The following is a 17,785-nucleotide window of genomic DNA, read 5'->3' on the forward strand; positions in this document are numbered from 1 at the left end:
TTTAACTAGTTAGAAGACCTCGAACTTAGCCAAGTAAGACTTGCTAGAAGGATGTAAGGGGCTCAAGATAAAATTTGAAAATTCTTCCACTTAGGAGAAGTGTAACCACTTAGACTCCATCAATAAGGAGGGTAAATCAAGAAATAAGCACTACGTTCACCGCCATGTGAAGTGTAGCCACTTAGTCCCCTAGCCTGCTGGAAGATGAAGAATGAATCTTGTAGCAGGGTCAAAAAAAAGAAGTCTGACATGCGTGTATCAATACCCCAGATGTGCTGCCCAAGATCAGCAATCTGATCCGAACAACGTGGAGCAGCTTGATAACACACTGATGACACGTAGCAAGATCTGACCACCAAGGGAGTCCTCAGCTTAGCTGGCAATGCTTACACGAAGAATCCAAACACTGAGGAGTCCCAAGCGTAGCTAGCGATGTTCGAGTGCTAAGGAGCCCTTGACGTAGTTGGCGATGTTCGAGCACCGAGGAGTCCCCGGCGTAGCTGGCGATGTCCGAGCACCGAGGAGTCCCCAGCTTAGCTAGCGATGTCTGAGCACCGAGGAGTCCCCCGGTGTAGCTGGCGATGTTCGAGTACTGAGGAGTCCCTGGCGTAGCTGGCAATGTTCGAGCACCGAGGAGTCTCCGGCGTAGCTAGCGACGCTTGCACGAAGAATCCGAACACCGAGGAGTCCCCAGCTTAGTTGGTAAGCCCCCAGCTGATGATGAAGCACGAGCGACGAACAGTCCGGTCAACTAGTCGACGATGAAGTGAGCATTGAGTAGAAGCGATGGTGATGAAATAGCGTATGCAGCTCGGTGATCAGTTGGTGTGAACACTTAGTGTTATTCTGAAGATGTATTTATATTTATTATAAATCGTCCGACCAGTTAGTGTGTAGCTGAGTCTCTTGCCCTAGCTAGCTTGTTAACCATAACACGGAGCGTGGAGCCCGTGTGCGTGTAGAAAGAACAAAGCGTCGCTAAGGAGCCGCTACCGACCACCCATAACGTAGAGGACAGACACTCGTGCACGTGTAGGGAGGAGCCAGAGACAGGGCCGTCTCTGGGGGCATCCGAGCGTCAATATGACTGTTTGGGGGTTCGCCTTAAACTTAGTTGTATGTCATCTTTAAGATGATATACATAAAAGAAAATCGTTTGAAGACCAAACATGGAGAAAATAGCTCGGAGAAACATCTTGGCGATATATGAAGATTGGATAATATTTAGAAAAATATTAAAGCGTGATGTAGCTTTAGACGGAACATCTGGTCGGCGGCGTATGGCGTTATCTGGTCGGCGTTGACGAAATTGCCCGGCCCTCAAGCTTTCCTAACTGTCGTCATGGCGGCGGTCGCGGTTGTCATGGCGCCGTTCTTCGCGGCGATCATCATTGCGACGTGGCAGGGTTCGCTTACAATACGGGCGGCTCGTTTGATGGCTCGGGCGGCTCGCTTATTGGCTCGATGGATCGATGTGTGCGTTCGTCATGTTTTATGCCGGTGGAGCGGGCTGTCCGCGGTTTGCTTCCATGTTTTCACATGTTGATGCACAACTGGATTCAGGTTCTTTGCCGAGTGCCTGAGGTACTCGGCAAAGGCCAAATTGCACTCGGCAAAGAACACACGGCAAAAATTTGATCGGCAAAGCCCTCTTTGCCGAGTGTCTTTTATCGGGCACTCGACAAAGGCTTTGCCGAGTGCCCCGGGGACACTCGGCAAAGAAAAGCGACCGTCACGGCGCCGGTCCCGTTGACGGTCACTTTGCCGAGTGCCAACCCTGTAGGCACTCGGCAAAGATTTTTTATTTTTTTAAAAAATTTCTTTGCCGAGTGCCAACCCTGCAGGCACTCGGCAAAGTGTTTTTATTTTTTTTTAAAAATTCCTTTGCCGAGTGCTAGCCATAGGGCACTCGGCAAATATTTTTTTATTTTTTTAAAAAATTTCTTTGCCGAGTGTCAACCCGGAAGGCACTCGGCAAAGATTTTTTATTTTTTTAAAAAATTTCTTTGCCGAGTGCCCTATGGATGGCACCCGGCAAAGTTTAGAATTTTTAAAAAAAAATTCTTTGCCGAGTGCCAGCCATATGGCACTCGGCAAATATTTTTTATTTTTTTTCAAAATTTCTTTGCCGAGTGTCAACCCGGAAGGCACTCAGCAAAGATGTTTTATTTTTTTAAAAAAATTTCTTTCGGACAAGAATGTATCTGCTCATACGGCATCTTAAGTGCTCGAAGGAGTTTTTGTGACTCGTACATGCTCTTTGGCAGAATGTGGCCCTCCGGAAGCAGGGTGCCAATCACGGCCAACATCTTATCGAAGCCAGGTCGACTCAAGTTTAACTTGGACTTCAACCCCATTAAGCGTCCAATGGCATCCAGTTGAGACACCGTTGACCGATCGTGAAGGGGTTTATGTGCCGAGTCCATCATGTCGTAGAACGCCTGTGCGGCTGCCTCCATCTCCTCCTTCTCACGTCCCTCATCGAACTGTCCTTGGTGAAAGTCATCTAACATGTCTGCTACCCCGGCATCAGCATCAAAAGCCTCCACCCGCGGTCTCACCACCTCCTCTCTCATATCTTTGCCGAGTGCCAGATCTAGGCCACTTGGCAAAGAATTTTTTTTAAAAAAAATCAAATCTTTATCGAGTGCCTAACAGCAGGCACTCGGCAAAGAAGGCCGTGACCGAACACCGTTTCGCGGGCAGCCTATGCCAAGTGTAGAGATTTTGCCGAGAGTCTGGCACTCGGCAAAGAAGTACTTTGCCGAGTGCCCTTGTTTGCCGAGTGCAATTCTTTGCCTAGTGCCCGATTTTTGACACTCGGCAAAGAATTTTGCACTCGGCAAAGTCTCTGTTTCCGGTAGTGATGTCACGGCCTCAAGGAAATTATTTCCAGATATGCTTGATGCCATATGTGCGTGTGCACATGCAAGTGCCGTAGCAATCTGTAGATGGCCTTCCTTCCATGTAGATGTATATACCTAAGCACATGCAATTAGCTTTGCATGGCTCTAGTAATTGGCTTGCATTCGTGGCATGACTCTGTAGATTAATAAGCATCTAACGATCTTGGCTTGTCGTGAAGCTCCGGTCCAAGGCAGACGTCGTGATGGCTTTCTCTGCATGCAGTCGACGCGTGGTCTTGATTGGATCTGCTGGAATACTCCCATGCGGATGCCGCGTTTTGGGCGTTTCGGGCTGCCGTGGAGGCCGAGCTGCGGGGCCAAGCTGGATATCTGGTGCCTGCTAGTAGATGGATGAGTTCATAGGGTGTAGATTGATGCTGTCGATTCGAGTGCACCCCTTTACTTCCGTGAACGTCGGTTGCCGTCGCAGGCTGCCTCGAATCATGGAGCCCATGACCGAAAGCAAGTCGCTACTGCATGTCGAGTTATTGCAGATGACGTTGGTATGATCTGCGATCTTCCCACCTGGTTCCGCATGGATCAGCACGCACATCCCCTACCTGGCGCGCCACTATCGATGAAATCTGATCGGCAGTCTACCGAGGGGTATACCCATGGTAGCAGATGAATCGGTGGAGGTGCGCGTGATACGAACCAGATGGTAACAGAGACACAAGATATAAAATTTATATAGGTTCAGCGAGTCAGCATGACGTAAAACCGTACATCATGTGTTCTGTTATTTTGTATTAATTGTGCAACAGATTCGATATATCGTCTAGGGGACCCCTGCCCCTCCTTATATACTCTGGTGGGGTAGGGTTATAAGAAAAATATCTTATTTGGTATTACAATATCTTCTTGTAGTCTTGCGGTGCATGCCGATCAGTGTCGTGCGCCGCACGCCTTGATCTGATGGGCTGGGCCACCTTTGGTGGTACGACCTATGTCTTATCTTGTGGGTACCGGGGGCCATACCCCACAGCTAGTCCCCGAGCGCCTTGTATCCTTTGAGCAACGCTGTCTTGAACAAGTCTGAGGCCGACCAGTTTAAGTGGTGATCCGAGCAGTGGAAGTAGAAGCCGACCAGTTTAACTGATGACTTGGGCGGTGAAAATCAAAGCTGACCGGTTTAACTGGTGAACTGGGTGGTGAAAGACAATGCCGACCAGTTTAACTGATAACCTGAGCGGCGAAAATCAAAGCCGATCAGCTTAACTAGTTAGGAGACCTCGGACTTAGCCAAGTAAGGCTTGCTAGAAGGATGTAAGGGGCTCAAGATGAAATTTGAAAATTCTTCCGCTTTGAAGAAGTGTAGCCACTTAGACTCCGTCCATAAGGAGGGTAAATCAAGAAATAAACACTACATTCACCGCTAGGTGAAGTGTAGCCACTTAGTCCCCAAGCCTGCTGGAAGATGAAGAATGAATCTTGTAGCAGGGTCAAAGAAAAGAAGTTTGAAAGCTTGCCGACGTCATCTGACATGCGCGTATCAAGACCCCAGATGTGCTGCCCAAGATCAGCTCCCTGATCCGAACAGCATGGAGCAACTTGATAGCATACCGATGAGACGTAGCAAGATCCGACCACCAAGGGAGTCCTCAGCTTAGATAGTGACTCTTGCACGAAGAATCCAAAAACCGAGGAGTCCCTGGCTTACCTGGTGACACTTGCACGAAGAATCCGAACACCGAAGAGTCCCCAGTGTAGCTGGTGACGCTTGCACGAAGAATCCGAATACCGAGGAGTCCCCAGCGTAGCTTGCGAGTCCCCAACGTAGCTGACGATGAAGCCCATTCGATGAGCAGTCCAACCAACTGGTTGGCGGCGAAGTGAACGCCAAGCAGGAGTGAGCGCTGAGCAGGAGTGAGTGCTGAGTAGGAGTGAGCCCCGAGCAGTAGATTGATCTCTTCAAACGCCGAGGAGTCCCAGCGCAGCTGGTGACGCTTGCACGAAGAATCCAAACACCGAGGAGTCCCCAGCGTAGCTGACGATGAAGCCCATGCGATGAGCTGTCCAACCAACTGGTCGGCGGCGAAGTGAACGCGGAGCAGGAGTGAGCGCCGAGCTGTCCGACCAGTTGGTTGGCGGTGAAGTCCGTCTGATAGGTGGTTCGACCACCCGGACGATGATCATCTTGTCCAGTCCCTGAGCGTAAGCTCGTTGACCGAGCCGTGCCCCTGCGAAACAAATGTGTAGACCAGGTAGTAACCCTTTGTATAGTCTGATTCGATCAGCAACCGATGGCGCAAATCTAATTACGTGAGACGACGTCCGTTTTCAAAGTCACTTTGTACGTATAAACTACTATGATATTACTAGCATTTTTCAGAACCGGTTAAACCGACTGTACGTGATATGTATAGTCGGTGAGATCTAAAACTATGTCGGCATCATGCACTTCCGTAGCAAGCAAGGTTTGGTGTGAAGTCAACTTTTGCACTCAAATACATGCTCCGTCTCCGAAATTTCTCATAGTTTTTGTTTGCCCCTCCCCCTCCCCCTATACGTACGAAGGGACTCGTGGAGACGCTAGCTCTTGTAAAGCCCTAGGATGGAGAAGGAAGCTCAGTCAAGCGAGTCACCATCAGAATTGTCGTCGAAGAACCTTCATTCCTGTCTCAAGTCTTGCACGACGTACGGCACAACGTTCTCTTTAGGCAGCAGCTAGCTAGCTGTTATCATACTCGTAAGAGCCACCATCCATCCGTCCTTCTTCCCGCCTAGTCGATCTCTTCTTCGTTCTCTTGTGTATATTAATTTCTTGACGAGTAACTAATTCCATCCATGAAGAAATTGCCGATTTGGCACCGTAACAACTAATAAAAGGCTAATAAGGCTCTCACTGAAAGGTGGTGAACCGACGATTCACAAACAACAGATGATTTTTTTAAAAAATAATAGTATTTTAATGGAAAATTGAAAAAATAAATGGCGTTTCAAAAAAATTTCAAAACCAGCAACCTGTCGCCACTTGAAATAGCGACAAGAGCTCACTGCTACACAAATGATTTTGCAAGACGGTGCTCTTTTATTAACGGAGGCGGTTATAAAATCCAACCGCCCTGGTTAATACCTACGATTAAGATTAACGGAGGCGGGTATTTTTTATTTACCAAGGCGGGCACTTTTGCCCGCCTCCAAAAATAGATTTATGGAGGCGGGTATCTTAAGACGACCACCTCCAAAAATAATACCCGCCTCCATAAATCTATTTTTGGAGGCGAGTACGCTGTATGGCCCACCTTCGAAAAGGCCGAGGCCCAACAGGCCCAAGCGAGGCCCGATAACCGTCTTCGGGTATAAATACAAGGAGTTAGGGTTTTTGTTCATTCACTCCTCTCTCTCTCCCTCACACCGTCGGCTCCCTCTCCCTCAGACCAAACCGAGCGCGGCACCCGTCCTCGCTCTCACTAGTGCCCCTCCTTCCTCACACCGGCTCCCTCTCCTCCATGATAGAACGAGTGGCGGCGCCCCTCCTCCCTCTCCTCCCTCTCCTTGTGTCCCTCCTCCTCCCTCACAGACCAAGTGGCAGCGCTCCTCCTCCCTCACACCGGTTCCCTCTCCCTCCAAGACCGACACGAGGGGCAGCGTGGCACAGGGGGCATAGCGCGGGGGGCGCGACCCCTTGGCGGCGGCGGCGGGCTCCCTCCCTCCTGAGCCTGCCCCTCTCCTTCCCTCCCTCCTTAGCCAAGCCCTTCGCATGTAGATCTGGTGTGTGGCGGCGCAAGGAGGACGGATCCGGCCTGGATTCGGTGTGTGGCGGCGCAAGGAGGCCGGATCCGGCGGGTGGCGGCAAATGAAGGCGGATCTCGGCCACCACGGCGGCTCCTCCAGGAGGATCTGGCAGATTGGTGCCCCTTCCCCACCACGGCGGCGTGTGGGCTACTCCTCCCGGTAGATCCGGCTCATGGGCTCGGGAACGGGCTCACTGGCGGGCTCGGGAACGGGCTCACCGGTGGGCTTGTGGTTTTTTTGTTTTTTTTAAATCGATTAACCGAGGCGGGTGCTGGCCTGCCTCCATTAATGGATTATCCGAGGCGGGCAAAGCAACCGCCTCCTTTCATCCCAGATTAACTGTGACCTTTGATTGGAGGCGGTTGCGTTGCCCGCCTCCGTAAATCAAAAAGGCCCGCCTCCATTGGTTTTTTCTATACTGAGACCTGTCGCCATCTCAAATGGCGATTAGGAGCTATCGCCACTTGAAGTGACGACATTTGCCACTGCGTCAGCCAGCGTGGCGTCCACATAGGCGCCGGGTAGAAAACCCGGGTGCGTTTAGCAAACTCGGTCGTGACGTGGGGGACGAGGCACCTGTCACCAATTCAAATGGCGACAGGTACCTATAGACATTTGAAGTGGCGACAGGTGCCTATCGTCACTTGAAGTGGCAACAAGTCCCAGGGATTTACCAACGGTCGACGACAGAGAGGGTGAGAGGGAGGCGAGGCAAGCGGCGGAAACCGGCGGTGAGCAGCGGGGTCGGGCTGGAGGAGGAGAGGAAGGGGGCGGCACCAGGCGTGCCGCACCGGAGGGAGGTGGCACGGCCGTCCACTGCCGGCGCCGGACGCGGCATCACGGTGGCGCACGACCCTGAAGGTATGTTTTTCTCCTTTTTTAGTACTAGGTTAGTTGTTCAATGTACTTTAGTTTACTAGGTATTGTAGATTAGTTTAGGCAGTGTAGGTTAGTTTAGGCAATGTTTTAGAATATAGGCAATGTAGATTAGTAGGTTGGTTTTTCAATGTACATGTTAGGCAATGTAGTATTTGTAGATTAGTTTAGGGGTTTAGGGGGAAGAAATGTAGGGTTGTAGTAAATTCTTTTAATATGTTTATTATTATTAATGGTAGATTTAAAATTTGATGTATAGAGTAAATGTCGACATTAATGTAGTAAAATGTGTTTGTTAAATATTTAAATGCTTGTAATATCAACATTTTAAGGAACAAGTAAATAGTATTTAGATGGAGAAACTATTGGTTATATTTAAATTGTTGACAGGTATAAATGTGGTAATTTATCAGGCATGGCGCGGTTAGTGGATTTCACCGTATTCTATGGGGATGGGTACATCATGGAAGAGGAGACGGGGGTAGATTTGAGTAGTTTTCAACATGTGGTCGGTACCCTGAGTAATCCTGAGGAGCTGCGGTTTGCTAATGCACTTGGATGGTTGCATAATTTGTTGCAAGTGGATCCGTATGAGAAACGGTTGACAGTGAAAGCCATGCTTCCTAGAAGGCGTGATGTTGGCTGGAAGTGGGAATTGGTTGATATGGTTTGTACGAAGCATTGGAAGCAATTTGTGAGTATGGGACTTAGGCGCCATTTCCAGCACGTACTTCTTGTGCAAGAGGCTCAATTAGCTATGAACCAAGGCGAGTCAAGTGCCCCTGCTCATGTTGATGAAAATGTTGTAGGCGAAAGCAGTGTGGCTCGAGAGGCTCAAGAGGCTCGAGACTCGAGAGGACCATAATTTTATCTCGGAGGCCGCATCTGAGCATAATACAACCTCAGATGCAGTGCATGTCCAAAATGATGCAGTCGAAGATGTGGACGATGAAGATGATGAGGGGCCACTGAGTGCGGATCAGGGAGAGAATGAGGCAATTGTTGAGCAGATGGAGATAGACAATGAAGAGTTTGGCATGTTTGCAGATGGTACAACAGAATGGGACAGGGAGAAGGATATCCCAGAGCATTGGGGTAACTATTCAATAGGTGCCCTCACTGTAAATAATGGTCATGATTCTGCTTCGGAGTATGATCAGCTCGAGGTCAGAATCGGGCAGATGTTCCCGGACAAGGGTCATTTGCAAGATGCTGTTAGGAGATGGTGTTTCTCCGAGAAAAAAACAGTTCTAGGTGAATATCCACCCCTACCATATACGACGTCAAATGCATCATCCCAGGCTGTCCTTGGTGAGTTCATGGCTACTTGCCTAAGTGTAACAATGCGTGGGTCGTGTCAAAGGTGGAAAAGCACTCGTGCTGTTTGGAAAATACTCTTACGAAGCACAAGAACGTAACAGCCGGATTTGTGGCAAATGTGATGTACTCTGAGATTGTCAAGAAGACTGCTATATCTCCATTTTCAATCATTCTAGCTATTGAGAATAGGTACACATATACAATTACATATGACAAGGCATGGCAAGCAAAACAGAAGGCATTGGAGATGAGGTTCGGCACATTTGAAGACTCATACCACAACTTGCCTCCTCTACTTGAACTTCTAAAAACAAGAAACCCGGGCACATACACTGCAATTGATGATTTTGTGAACCCAGATGGGAAAAGAATACTTCGTCGGGCCTTTTGGTCGTTTGGTTGCATGATTGAAGCGTTTAAGCACTGTCGCCCTATCTTGTGCGTGGATGGAACATTCTTGACTGGGAAGTACAAAGGTCAGATCCTAACAGCAATCGGGGTTGATGTGGAGAACCGTGTTGTGGCTATTGCCTTTGCCTTCATAGAATCTGAGAACACAGACAGTTGGCTATGGTTTCTGAGGCATGTGAAGATTGGTGTTGTCGGGGACATCTCTAATGTTTGCATTATCCATGGCAGGCATGCCGGTTTGCTCTCGGCAGTCCATAAGTTGCAAACAGACCCGAATGAGCCGTATGCATGGTCAGACCTGCATAGCAGATGGTGTATGCGACACTTGGGGGCCAACTTCTATAAACAATTCAAGAGCAAGCGCCTAATGAACCTTTTCAAAAAGCTTTGCAAACAAAACCAGAAGAGGAAGTTTGATGCTTTGTGGGCTGAGCTAGACAAACTGACTAGTAAGCACATGAAAGAAGTTCTGAAGCAACCAATTGATCCCAGGGAGGATCAGCCTGAAGGGCTTGATGACATACCGTACGAGCCGAATAGCGTGAAGAGGAAGAGGAAGAAAGGAAGGAAGGTGAAGTGCTTTTCGGATTGGATTCAAGATGAGCCACTTGAGAAGTGGGCATTGTTGTACGATACTGATGGGTCTCGGTACGGCATAATCACGACAAATCTAGCTGAGGTTTATAATTGGGTGCTCAAGGGGAATCGATGTCTGCCATTAACAGCAATTTTGGACGGAATTATTCATGGAACCCAGAGGTATTTCGTGAGCTGTTTGCAGCAGCATCTGTTCAAATTGCGAACCCACAAGTAGAGTTTGCATCAAAGATTACGGAGTACATTGAAAACAAGAGTGCAAAGGGCAACATGCATAGGGTTTGGCCAACTGGAAGCCAAGAGCTTGTTTTCGAGGTATTACTGCATGACAAAAGGTGGGCTCGGAATAGGTCGCTCAGAAGTAACTCATGAATGTCTCCTATTTCCAGCTACCTCGAAGTGCCAATGCACGTGCAACAAACCTTACCTCCTTCACTTACCGTGCTCCCATGTTTTCACTACTTGTGGCAAGAGCAATGTTCGTCCATCTATTTTCGTGTCTCCCTAGCTACTACAGGAAGGAACAAGTGCTTGCAACGTGGAGTCAAGAGCTCCGTGGATGGCGAGCCATCCACTGCTGGATTCAGGTTCTTTGCCGAGTGCCTGAGGCACTCGGCAAAGCCTTTGCCAAGTGCGGCACTCGGCAAAGAACACACGGCAAAAAAATGATCGGCAAAGCTCTCTTTGCCGAGTGTCTTTTATCGGGCACTCGGCAAAGAAAAGCGATCGTCACGGCGCCGGCCCCGTTGACGGTCTCTTTGCCGAGTGCCAACCCTGTAGGCACTCGGCAAAGATTTTTTATATTTAAAAAAAAATTCTTTGCCGAGTGCCCCTGGCCGGCGCTCGGCAAAGTTTGAATTTTTTTTAAAAAAATTCTTTGCCGAGTGCCCTCTGGCTGGCACTCGGCAAAGTTTGATTTTTTTTTAAAAAAAAATTCTTTGCCGAGTGCCCTCTGTCTGGCACTCGGCAAAGTTTGAATTTTTTTTAAGAAAAAATCTTTGCCGAGTGCCATATGGTCATGGCACTCGGCAAAGCTGGAAAAACGGTTTTCCGAGCACCCATTTTTCCAGCTTTCCCGAGTGCTATGACCATGGCACTCGGCAACGGGGTCCTTTGCCGAGTGCAACACTCGGCAAAATGACCCAAAACGGCAAATTTTAATTTTTTTTACATTGCATCATGACAAATAAATTCATACAAACATATATCACATATATATCTCATCCATCACATATATATCTCATCCATCCACACATCCATCCGCACATATCACATCCATCACAATATATATCACATATATAATACTAAGTGCTCAAGTCCATCCAAATAAATCCACAAGTCCATCACAAGTCCATCAAAGTCCACAAGTGCATTACAAGTATATCACAAGTCCATCACCAAGTGAACAACAAATGAAAACAATACAACGTGCACTCATCTCGGCCACTGCGATTGTGGTGAAGGCCCAGCTCCATCATTCGGAGGTGCATGAGGTGGATTATTCGAACCACCGTCAGATGGAGACTGCACAAAAGGAGAAAAGATTGCATGTGAGACAAGATTATTTGGATAGCTAATCTAGGAAGGTAGAGGCCATACAAGCAAAGCACAAGCAAAAGTAAAAAACTTTCATACTCACAGGAGTCAGCTTGTGAATTGTGATGCTGGTTCATATTAACTTTACTAAAGCTACAAAGCACGTAGGCAGCATATTTGTATCTAATGGTCTAACAGCATGGTATGGGGCAAAGCTGATTATTGATAAAGGATATGAAGGAGGTCAGGTTGTAAGTGTCTGGATGGCATTCATGACAGGCGCAATGTAAGTCATCAATACTCATTGAACCTTGCTCTAAAATGTCATATGCATATATTTTCTTTCTTGATCAATGTTGTTGGCAATGCAGGGGTTCAATAAAAGATACGATTTCTTATTTCATGAAGACTTCGTCCCCTGCTGAAAAAAGGTGTGCTCAGTACTTCAGTATTCATATTCAAATGCATTGATTAGAAGATGTTTTCTGTTCGACGAAGTCAACATTTTGGCTGTTGCCATGAAAAGTTTTTTTAAAAGAAAAATTGTACACTGATTCAAATAGCAGTATAAGATGTCGAGATCGGGATTCAGCAACATCAGGAATCCTTTGAAGCGATTGAAGCAATAAGGTAGCCATGGTCTCAGCTAGGGTGCAATCAAAGTCCATAGCAAGATACAAGTTGAAGCAGGCAAAAGCAGTTACCAAACATGGAGTAAGAAAAACAGCAGTACAAAAAGAATAAACAGAGGCAAAGGAGAATGGATAAAAGATTGTCGAGATACATCATCGACTCTTACTGCTTCGAATCGGTTGCTTTCCATAATTACTACTAAGCATTTTACAAAAAGGATTTCTGTAGGCCAATTACAAGTAAATCACAAATATGTGAAAACCAACAAATTATTTTTTCATTATGTAAACCGAGTTGAACAGAAGGAACTATTGTTCATTTGTTCTTAATGTAGAAGTATGCAAAACACTAAGTTAGAAAGTCAGCAAAGATAGATAATTCAAAAGGTATGTAAGATAAGACTCTAGTACCCTCACATGTACCATCATCAGGTGTAACTAAAAGCATATCACATCATTACTTTGTCATCAAAACCATAGCTTAATTATTTGCCAGATCTGGCAATAGTTCGGCAGTAATAATATCACATCCACAGCCTGCAAATGCACCAAGTAATTGAAATACGATACGAAATACCCATACCCATAAAGTGTCAAGAACTAAGCAGAATTGGGAATATGACCACACAGCAGCAAAGCAAAGGACATGAAAAGAGCAATTCAAAGCACAGATGTGTGCATGTAGAGAATTAAGACACATTCAAACGGTTACTAGAGGCTCTGGATTGTCTAATATGTGGGTTTCTAGAAGAACAATGCAAAATAGATAAACGAGTCCAGGCTCTGCCGCCGCCGACGACCACGCCTCCATCATGCCACCACAGCGTGCTCGCGGTTGTAGTAGTAGGCATACAGGCTCAGCTGCGCCACCGCGAGCACCCAGCCCAGGACGTTGGGGATCTGCATGTACACGCCAATTCAGAGTTCAGAGTGCAGCACGCCAATTCAGAATACAGCTGAGAACAGCACCAGTAAAAAGTAAAAACTGCCTGTGTCTGCGTGACTACTGCGCGATCTAATAAGGCAGTGTAGCTAGCAGCATGCAGAAGAAAGGCAGCAGCAGGTCCTTGCACTCCCACTCTCCCAGAGTCATGACCATAGAACGTCCAAATCACACAGTTCAGAAGGGCCATGGGGTAGGGGAGGAACGAGTAGCCCTGAACAGAACCTTCGCGGTAGATGATCCTGAAGATGAAGGCTGGCGACAGGTAAAGGACGAGCGAAGCCAGAACCTCTGTCGCCGCCGTCGCCGACCCGCTCCGCCTCGCCTGGCCTCCAGCCACCTCGTCCTGCTCCCCGTCAACGACAACCCCGACGCCGAGCACGGCTCCCACCGGCCTCGTCCTCGACAGCGCCACAAGTCCCTCCTTGCCCCGCTTCGTCCACCACGCCCAACCTCCCTGCCGCCGCCCTCCTCGCCGACGTGCTCCGCCTCGGCCGAATCAGTACCCACCCCCATGCCCGATGGCACTCGCCACGCTGCTGGCGCACCTCGCGGCAGGCCACTTCGCCCGCATGCTGGCTCTCACGAGCGGCGGCGCGGGGGGCGGCGCTGGCGCGGGCGCGCGGGCAGCGGCGGCGCGGGCGCAGGCGGTGGCGGCTACGGCGCTGGCGCGTGCGTGTGGTGTGTGCGGTGTGTGTGGGCGGCCCAGCCGGCGGGGTTAAATCCCCACTTTGCCGAGTGCTCCCGATCTGGCACTCGGCAAAGATTTTTTAATTTTTTTTAATTCTTTACCGAGTGCCACCTGGCCTGGCACTCGGCAAAGATGTTTTTTTTTTAAAAAAATTCTTTGCCGAGTGCCCCCGATCTGGCACTCGGCAAAGTATTTTTAAATTTTTTAAAATTCTTTACCGCGTATCAACCGGGCTGGCACTCGGCAAAGAGGGGTTTTTAAAAATTTTTAAAAATCTGTCGAGTGTCTTCTCTCGACACTCGGCAAAGAGGCCCCTTTGCCGAGTGTCATTTTTTGACACTCGGCAAACCATATTTTTTTTTGTATTTTGACCTCCAAACTTTTTCTGTAGTCCTCTTACAGTACTTGGTACTCCATGTCAAAATTTGGTACATTTTCTAAACTGTTTGCTATATTTAGTTAATTTATTTTATTTAATTGAATTTTTTTGAAAAATACAAATTTGAACTGCACGTGCATCGAATAATGGAATTTAATGATTCAAAAAATGATATTCATGGTATTGAGTGTAGTGGGAGGCTGTATCCAGGAATGGACCCGAAATTTCGAACATCTTGTTCACGAAACGTGACCACGAACTTGTGGACGAATTATTTTTAAATTCTATAAATTGCAAACAAAGTCCGAAAATCATGAAACTTGTCGAGATGTCATGATATCGTATGTGGAGGATGTGATAAAAATTTGAGAAGGTTTGGTGCACGTTATCATGTACGATGCTTACAAACCAGGATATCTCCACATTTGAATCCATTGACACATGTAGAGATATTTTGGTTTGTAAGCATCGTACGTGACAACGTGCACGAAATCTTCTGAAATTTTTATCATAGCCTCCACATACGATATCATGACATCTCAACAAGTTTCATGATTTTTGGACTTCGTTTGCTTTTTATAGAATTTAAAAACACTTCGCACGCAAGTTCGCGGTCATGTTTCGTGAACAAGATGTCCGAAATTTCAGGTCCGTTCCTGGATACGGCCTCACACTACACTCAGTAATATGACTATAATTTTTTGAATCATTAAATTCCATTATTCGTACCACGTGCAGTTCAAATTTATATTTTTTGAAAAAATTCAAGTAAACAAAATAAAGTAACTAAATATATCATAAAGCCACAAAAAACCCCCAAATTCTAAGGAGGAGTTCCTGGTGCTTTAAAAGGGCTGCACAAAAAAATTGGAGGCCAAAAACAAAAAAACAAAAAACTTTGCAGAGCGCCGGGGCATGGCACTCGGCAAAGGGGTCTTTGCCGAGTGCCAAGAATAAAGCGCTCTGCAAAGAGGATTTTTTTTTATTTTTTTTAGAAATTACCTCTTTGCCGAGTGCCTCTACAGGAAAACTCAGCAAAGACATTTCAAAAAAAAAATTAAATCTTTGCCGAGTGCCGTGTCAGGGGCACTCGGCAAAGTATTTTCAAGAAAAAATTCTTTGCCGAGTGCCAGATCTGGAACACTCGGCAAAGGCATTTCAAAAAAAAATTAAATCTTTGCCGAGTGCCGTGTCAGGGGCACTCGGCAAAGTATTTTCCAAAAAAAAAACTTTGCCGAGTGCCTAACAGCAGGCACTCGGCAAACAAGCACGTGGCCAAACACCATTACGCGGGGCAGCCTATGCCGAGTGCCACGCTTTTGCCGAGAGTCTGGCACTCGGCAAAGAAGGTCTTTGCCGAGTGCCCGATTTTTAACACTCGGCAAAGCAGTTTGCACTCGGCAAAGACCTTGTTTCCAGTAGTGATCCATGAGTTCATGGAGGCTCCAGCTTCTGGAGCAAATTGGTACCCAGATCCTAACAGTCTAGTTGATACCCCTGGACATGGCAAGGTACGGCGAATTAGGAATGACATGGGTGCAGCTGAGGCAAGAGATGGACCCAAGGAATGCTTGCTCTGCGGGGGACCACACAACAGGCAGAAGTGTGATCTTTACAAGGGAACCGCAGTCCCTAGTGAGCAACCTGGATCATCGGCTACAACGGCACCAAGGCCTATTCCCATGCGCAAGAAAAAACAACACGATGATACCCTTTGATCTGTATTGTTAAGACTATGTGTTGTAACATTATTATTTGTGAAACCTGGACCTCATGTCATGTATTGTTTAGGCTATCACTACTAGATTCAGATTCTTTGCCTTTGCCGAGTGCAGCACTCAGCAAAGAACACACGGCAAAAAATTGATCGGCAAAGCCCCCTTTGCCGAGTGTCTTTTATCGCGCACTCGGCGAATGGTTTGCCGAGTGCCAAATTTGACACTCGGCAAAAAAAAAGTAGTTTGCCGAGTGTTTTTCCAAAATACACTTGGCAAAGGATTATTGTTTGCCGAGTGTTTTTGGAATTACACTCGTAAAACTATTTTCTAAAGAAAAAAAAAACATTTTTGTTCTCAGCATTCTGTTACTGTTTGCCGAGTGTTTTTTGAAATTGCACTCGGCAAACCTATTTTCCAAAGAAAAAAAATATTTTTTTCTCAGCATATACTACTGTTCCAGCTGACGTGCACATGCCAAGCCCTGTCTGCCAAATAATCCTCCGAAAACACAAGCAGGAGGCGCCGAAAGGGATCTAACCTCTCAAGGGGCGATGCCTACCCATCTAAAGCTCCCATTTGGCACCAAGTTTGTCGGATCCAAATGCCAATTTCTCTCATGAGTAGAGGCACCGGCTGCACCGGCAGAAGCTGGGGCAGGAGCAGCTGCAGCAGCAGCCGCATCGCCACCACGGGCACCGACAGCACCAGGAGCAATCGGACCACCAGCAGCCGCAGCAACAGCACCCAGTGTCACTCCTCCGCTGCTCCTCCTCCGTCATCATCTCCATGAAGGCCGACACGGGGGGTCGAGCTGCGGCGGCGGCTGCTGCTCGCGCTCCTTCTCCAGCGGCTGGTACAGCGCGCTGTTGACGATGTCCTTCTTCCTCGGCGACGTCTCCGCCAGTCTGCATGCAGGTGATTGCTTAATTTGCACGGTCGTTGCCGACAAGACAAGATCAAGAACGGGCATCACGGTGCAGTGCAGTACATTGGGACGGCAGCTTGGAGTCCACCGCCTCCGCCATGGCCTCGTAGTAGTAGAAGTCGAAGTGCGACCTGCTGCCGGGGTACAGGTCGCTGGCGCCCTGCTGCCGGGGTACAGGTCGCTGGCGCCCTGGATGCTGAAGAGCGACTCGTTGGACGCCATGCTCCACTCGGCCTGCGACACCGACGTCCTGTGCTGGAAACATGTGCTGAAGTCTAGACTGCCCAGAGTCCTCACAAACATAACACATAATCTTTATATGGTAAGACACATAGTTCAGAGAGCACAAATCATTTCAGTTTAATTCTAATACCATGAGAGTGTGAATAAAATGTGTGGAACTGAAAGAAAAGGTATAGTTCAGAGAGCACAAATCATTAGCCACACTCACCTACTACAACCATTTTATTTCTGGTTATAAAGTGCAGCAAAAGGTAACTCATCCTTAAACACACTCACCTAATACTACAATACTACTGCAATTAAGCAGCAAATTAGTGAATGTCTAGGAGCAGATATACAAAAATGTAAATTACACCAACATCATCACGCCCAATTAAACAGCCCAGAGGTTGCATAAATTACAATTAAATAGTTCAAATGTACTGTAATCCATGTCCTTTCGATTATGTGCAAGGTTAAATAGATGACAGTGTAGATATGCTAAGTTCAGTACAAAGAAATACTTCAAAACATAGAATCGATCTAGAGAACTAGCAAGGTACAGAAGCAGTTCTACTGCCGACACACATGCATCCTATTTCAAAGCTAGGAAGGATTAAACAAGTATTTAATTCCAAGCATGTATGAACCGAGCACTAGAATAATTAATTAGACCTGCAAGCAAACATGTCACAATTACTGGATGATTGGTTGGTGAAGCACAAAAGTAACAATTGACAGTTTGAGAACTAAAACTTGTTGCTTACCTGCTCAAACTGATGAATTCACAGCAAGGTGCTTATATTGCACAAGCACTGAATCCATGTCCAGCTGCTGCTCTGAATCCAAAGCATTGCAAACCTGCACCCTGTGGCAAAAGAAAGAAGCCAG

General features: G+C 47.3%; 1 protein-coding gene and 1 pseudogene across 1 annotated transcript; both read left to right on the top strand.

The window, feature by feature from the left end:
• The first annotated feature begins 1,342 nt into the window (after nt 1-1,342).
• LOC136481096 (uncharacterized) lies at nt 1,343-10,065 on the top strand (annotated as a pseudogene).
• A 3,415-nt stretch (nt 10,066-13,480) lies between these two features.
• On the top strand, nt 13,481-16,617 carry LOC136481098 (uncharacterized). Its single transcript, XM_066478468.1, has 3 exons — nt 13,481-13,640; nt 15,479-15,540; nt 16,372-16,617. The coding sequence occupies exons 1-3, from the start codon at nt 13,481-13,483 to the stop codon at nt 16,615-16,617; spliced, it is 468 nt and encodes a 155-aa protein (XP_066334565.1).
• Nucleotides 16,618-17,785: the final 1,168 nt, after the last annotated feature.

The sequence above is a fragment of the Miscanthus floridulus genome, chromosome 9 (assembly GCF_019320115.1).
Source record: "Miscanthus floridulus cultivar M001 chromosome 9, ASM1932011v1, whole genome shotgun sequence".
NCBI lineage: Eukaryota > Viridiplantae > Streptophyta > Magnoliopsida > Poales > Poaceae > Miscanthus > Miscanthus floridulus.